This window comes from Sinocyclocheilus anshuiensis, unplaced genomic scaffold, assembly GCF_001515605.1.
Source record: "Sinocyclocheilus anshuiensis isolate Anshui unplaced genomic scaffold, SAMN03320099.WGS_v1.1 scaffold1643, whole genome shotgun sequence".
NCBI lineage: Eukaryota > Metazoa > Chordata > Actinopteri > Cypriniformes > Cyprinidae > Sinocyclocheilus > Sinocyclocheilus anshuiensis.
In genome coordinates, this window is record NW_015549657.1 from 75,367 (window position 1) to 81,909 (window position 6,543).

General features: G+C 36.7%; 1 protein-coding gene across 1 annotated transcript in view; it reads left to right on the forward strand.

Annotated features, from left to right (window-relative positions):
* LOC107660251 (immunoglobulin superfamily DCC subclass member 3-like) overlaps nt 1–6,543 on the forward strand; it is an 18,919-nt gene that overhangs the window by 6,047 nt on the left and 6,329 nt on the right. The window contains exons 2-6 of the mRNA XM_016449518.1: nt 2,527–2,832; nt 3,067–3,211; nt 4,692–4,825; nt 4,901–5,041; nt 6,092–6,250. Of these exons, the coding sequence (XP_016305004.1) occupies nt 2,527–2,832; nt 3,067–3,211; nt 4,692–4,825; nt 4,901–5,041; nt 6,092–6,250 (885 nt within the window). The remainder of the gene's footprint in view (nt 1–2,526; nt 2,833–3,066; nt 3,212–4,691; nt 4,826–4,900; nt 5,042–6,091; nt 6,251–6,543) is intronic.

The following is a 6,543-nucleotide window of genomic DNA, read 5'->3' on the forward strand; positions in this document are numbered from 1 at the left end:
GGGGTCGCATTGTGTGGCTGTTTTGGGCTTTTGTGTGTGTTTGTGTGAGTGCTTCTGAAAGAGCCATCAATCAGACGGACCCAAAGTCAAGTTTAAGTTCAGTGGAGATGAATCACTTTGATTTAAGATGCTCTAAATCTAACTAGCCCTGCCTCCATCACATAAGCAACTCAAGCACAAGACAAACACCATCTACTGATGCAAGAGTGTGTTTGAGAACTAAATAAACTTCATGACTTTCTTCACGAATGTGAATATGTTCAATGTTCAGTTTATTTCTAAAGCACATTTAAAACAACTTTAGTTGACCAAAGTGCTGTACATAATGCATGAATCTAATTACAGCATTTCAAAAATGCACAGACCTAATCGCTGCATTAGTACTGCATAGGCTTAAACACAACAGTTAAGTCCAAATATCTGTTCAGAAATGAAGAGTTCAGATGCAAAAGCCTCTACGCGTCGTCTGAAATTTTCTTCTAAAATTAGCATTTTTCTCAGGCTTTATGTTTATGTTCAGTTATTTCACTTTAGTGGCAATGAAAAGAACCTATTAATTGGCATTAAAGTGAAATTACTGGGCCTACACATAGGAGTCTAACAAAAATGCTCATTTTAGAAGAGAATTTCAAATGGCACTTGAACTCTTAAAATGCACTTCATGGAGTTTAACATTTTGTTTGTGGTTTTACTCAGTGTTTGAGGTCTGTTTTTATGCTTAAAACAAGAACAAATATCTGTCAATGATATCGATAACTATAACGATCACTCTCTTTGGTCCCTGGACGCAGCATTTTGGACCATCCAAAGCCAAAACAATGCTGATTTAACAACTGAATTTCAATCTTTTTATTCAATTTGAGAGCCGAGTGAAAAATAACACCCAAATTCCAAGCACAAGTGCCTACAGTGTTAGTTATAGGATGCAGGGTTCTGGAAAGGATGACAGCACATTCAGGCTGTCCCAAAACCAACACTTCAGTCATAGAGTCATTTAGTTCTCATCTGGTTTCATTGGAAGATAAAGCTGTATATCATCTCCATGAAAATGCTATGAGATCTGATGCTTACAAAAGATCTTGGCTAAAGGAAGAAGATAGAGGGAAAACAAAAAAGGTCCTAAAACAGAACCCTGCTGCGATACCCCACATGTACATGCAGCAGAGACAGAGGGAAAATTATCAATGGCTACAGAAAAAGATCTTCTCTTAAGATAGAATGAAAACTTGCTTAAGGCTGTTCCCTTAATACCAACATACTCCTCCAATCTTCTCAATAAGATAAAATGATCGATAGTATCAAAAGAGCTGAGCTTAGACCCAGAAGAACCAAAACCCCACATTTCCAAGTCAACAGCTAATATCAGATCATTTAACACTTTCTATATACTTCTCATAACACTTTCTTATACTTACTGGCAGTAAGTGTAATTTTAACTGTAAAAATCTGTAACAACTGGATAAACATTTTGTTTGTTGTTTTATTTATTTATTTATTTAGTCATTTATCAGACGCTTTTATCCAAAGCGACTTACAAATGAGGATAACAGAAGCAATCAATTGTAGTATTAAAACAACTAAAAACAGGTCCAAAATTAAAAGCTAAAACTTTATAAATACTACTTATACACATTTTAAAAATAAAGAAATTAAATAAAAATGACAAATGCATACAACAAAATTTCAAACCTTAACATTTAAATGAAAAACAAAAAATAAAGCTAAAAACAATTCAAAATATTAAAGAACAAAAGGTATAAGAGTATAATAATGATTCTAACATAACACTAAGTCAAACACCAAAAAAACAACTACATATATGTGTATGTGTTTTATTGCGTGTACGTTTTTTAATGCTTAAAACAAGAATAAATATCTGCCAATAGGGTTGCAAAAGAGCAGTTTTTTGGAAACTTTCCAAGATTTTTGGAAAACTTTAGTAAATTTTCCACCCCTTTTCCAAAAACTTTAACAACTGTATAAATGTTATGTTTGTGTGTGTGTGTTTCTTTGTTTGTTGTTTTTTTGGGGTGCATTTATGCTTAAGTTCATTTTTCTCACCTCTTTGGCAGATATTTGTTTTTGTCTTAATCATAAACTCACTTCATTTCCCAATTTCTCAAAAAACAAGTGTCATCTAGATTTAAGAAAGTTTATATTTGTGCTGGAAAGCATGAGAAAAATACTGACTGAGGAAAACATCACGTTTTGCAGTAAATATATTTAATAAAAAATACTGAATTTAAAAATAGTTAATCTGATATGATTATTAAGCTTTACTTGTGTAGTTCTGTATCGGTTATGCTGCATTATGTTATATCTGATGTTATGTGAGTAACAGTTTTCCTCCATCAAGGTTTCATCATCTCTCATGATGCATCATCATCATCACCACCATCTTCATCATCCTCCTCCTCCTCCTCATCATGAATCGTTCGTAAGCATCAGTTGCTCTGAGATTATTCAGATGCATGTCTCTCTGTGTTTTATTCCTCATCATCACGCTCTCCTGCTCTGGTCCTTCAGGTTTGGGCAGAGCTTCAGAGTTGGCCTTCATCAAAGAACCCAGTGATGTCATCGCGGTGAGGGACCGCCCCCTCATGCTGGACTGTCAGGTAGAGGGGGAGGGGCCTATCACCATCACCTGGCGGCGGAACGGCGTTCCCGTTCCTCTGGGAGCCAGAGTGGCCGTGCTGGATAACGGGACACTCCTGATCCGGAACGTCCAGAAACGGCGCGACGGTGACGAGAGTGACGCTGGCGAGTACGACTGTGCGGCGCAGAACCGATACGGGCTGCTCATCAGCCGCAAAGCACACGTGCAGCTGGCCTGTGAGTGACACAAACGCGCTTCAGACACGCTTCAGAAAGAAAAAGCACTGTGATATCTTAATAGCTTCTCCTAGAGATTTAATTTACTATCCTGGGTGTTTTTTAGGAGAAACATCAAGAGTTGATTCACCTGCTTAAACCAGCCTAATGTGGTTTGCTGGTGGCTTTAGAGAGGGTTAGGGTCTGTATCTGGAGGGATTTGAGCATCTGTAACTAATTTGTCTTCTCTCTCAGCACTTCCCAAATTCCACACGCACCCAGAATCCATGAGTGTGGACGAGGGTGGCGTTGCTCGATTTCACTGCGCTGTCAGCAGCATCCCAGAGGCCAACATCACCTGGGAAAGAAACAGAACGACTCTCAATGCTGATGATAACAGGTTAAACACACACTCTCGTACATGAATAAAGCCTGAAACAAACACTAGAATATATCAAATATGCTGAGCAGAATTTACAACTTGCAATGTGTTGACATTGGACAATTTTTTTCTCTAAGCCAGAAACCCACTGTGGTTTATCTGCATTTAAGGCTCAATCACAGCAAAAACAATAACTATAAACTATAACAATAACTAAAATTATAACAATAATGATAGTGAGAACTAAAATGATAACTACAACAATAATATAATAATTCTGATAACTATAATGATAATGATTATAAACATAATAAAAACTATAGCAATAACTATAATAACAATAATGACAATGAGAACTATAACAATACATATAACTATAATGATTATGATAATTATTTCAGTAACTATAAACATAACAGAAACAATAACACTGACTATAATGGTAACAATAATGGTGAGAACTATGATAAATATAACAATTACTAATGTTAACTATAACTATAACAATAACTATAAAGGTAAAGATACCTAGAATAACTATAACAATGACTACAGCTATAATGATAACTATAAAAACTAAAACAATAACTAACTATAATGATAACCATAACTAACAATAACTATAACAATAACACTGACAACTATGCCTACAATGATAACAATTACTTTAACACTAGCTATGATAATTCTTAATTTACTTAATTATTAAAGTAATAACGATAACTTTAACTATAATGATAATAACTATAGCAATAACTATAGGGATGTGCCCAAATAGTGAATCCGAATTCGGAAAGGCACAGAAAATGAATAACGTGTTCTACGAAAGCCCTAAAGGGAATAAATATGAAATGGGAGGAAAAAAAAAATATTTCAATGCTTTCTCTCGCAAGTATGTCGTTGGGTATACTTTATATAAACTGCGGGCATCAGGAAGCCGCTATTAACATGCGGGGCATTGAAATCGCTTTTGAATGCGCGCTCGCTTTTTACTTTCACTTTCGAGATTCGCGATCACACGTACTCTGTGTATACTACGGCGCGCCAGTACTTAACACACATTTCACAAGATTATATTTTTGTCAGTGGTGCTCAGGATCTGCAAATCATTCGCCATCGTCCTATCAGTCATCTCTCCTTACTCTGTTTATGTGGTAATTGCAATGTTATGTACTGTAATGTAACAGGCTACCGCTAGCAAGCGGCTAACCATGTCCCTTTAGTGGCTCCGTAGAACACGTTATTCGTTTTCTGTGCCTTTCCGAATCCGGATTCACTATTCGGGCACATCCCTAGATAACTATATGAGCATCTACACCAGTGGATAATAATGTCATGTTTATTCTAAGCGTTGATCACTCTGAATGTAATTCCAGTGATATCGTTCCTCTGTGTCATTATAGTTGTGGTGTGAACTCCGCTATTCACAGTTTATTACAATAACTAATTTTGGTGTTAGCGTAGCTTTAATCTGACTTTGTCGTGTGTGTGTGTTCAGGTACACTCTCCTGCCCAACGGTATCCTGCACATCACAGGAGTGTGTCAGGCTGACAGTGGCAGCTACCGCTGCGTCGCTAAAAACATCGCAAACACTCGCTACAGTCACGAGGCCCAGCTGTCAGTCACAGGTAAAGCCGAGGCCATCCTTGATGATCAGATGATACGATCCGAACCGCTGAGCATCTCTGAATGACCCATCTCTGTCTCAGTCGCAGCTAATCGTCTCTACAAGGAGCCGGTGATTCTCTCTGGGCCGCAGAATCTCACTCTGAACGTTCATCAGACCGCTATCCTGGAGTGCATCGCCACCGGAAACCCACGGCCCATCGTGTCCTGGAGCAGGCTGGGTAAAAAAAATCTAATTATCAGCTCAAGATGACAAAATGAGCTAAAATCGACTAAAACAACAAAAATAACTCAAACTCGAGATATCTCATTTCAATCCACCCATTCAACAACTGCTTAATGTCTTTGAAGAACTATAATGATAACTATTTATAACGATAAAAATAACTATAATGATAATAATAATAATAGTGATAACGATAAGAACTATAGCAATAACAATAATGATAATTACTATAACAATAACGATAACTACATCAATATCTATATCAATAGCGCTAATTACTAAAACGATAACTATATCAACAATGATATTTATTATAATGATAACAATAATAACTATATCAATATTGCTATAACGATAATGATAGCAATAATAGCTAACAATTACTATACTGTAATATATTACTATGTATATATTACTTTATTACTATTATATTACTATAATAACAACAATAATAACTATAAAGATAATAATTATAATGATAACTATAATGCAACTATAACAATAACTATAATGATTGCATCTATAATGAACATAACAATGACTTTAACAATAACTATAACGATTGTAACTACAATGAACGTAATAACTATAACAATAACTATAACGATAACAATGACTATAACCATAACTATAACGATAAATGTAATGCAACTATAAAAGAACTATAAAGAGCAGTAATTATAACGATAACTACATAAGTGTCTACACCTGCGAACTATAGCGATGCAACAGTTTTTGGTCTTTGAATTCTCATGGTCTTGGAAAACTTGGATAACACGAGGAAGACTCACTTTAAAAGTGTGATTTCCAGACCTGGAAAACTCATGGAAATGAATAAAATCTAAAAAATACCATTTTGTCAAGCTCAAAAATATTTCATGTAGAAATTGTGAGTAAAAATGACTGGATCGATTAAAAAGAGCAGAGACCCTGAAGGACATTCAGCTCTTAAAACTTCTGCAAGCCTAAAACGTATATTAATTGTAACATATTTGAGTTATTACTAACTTTCGATTTCTGGACGCTGTGTGCTTGTGTTTGTCAGACGGTCGCTCCATCGGCGTGGAGGGCATCCAGGTGTTGGGCACAGGTAACCTCATCATCTCAGACGTGTCTCTGCAGCACTCAGGTGTGTACGTCTGCTCCGCTAACCGACCCGGAACCAGGATGAGGAGAACCGCGCTGGGACGTCTGGTGGTGCAGGGTACAATAAACACACACAACCATCACACAAATCAGATCTGGAGTTCAGTTCGGTTTAACTGAAGCACTGCACTGAGACTCATCAGAAAAGCTGCCTATTTCCAACTTTAATTACCGTGGATGTTAATGACTGATGCACTTCCTGTTACACAGGATACTGAACAATAGCTAACCAGAGACCCGGCTTCATTTCCACATACACACTCCATTCTCTGTAAGAGCAGTGAGACATGAACAAAGGGCTTTGACTGTGACCTCTGACCTATGACCCCCCCCCCCCCCAAACCCCAGGGC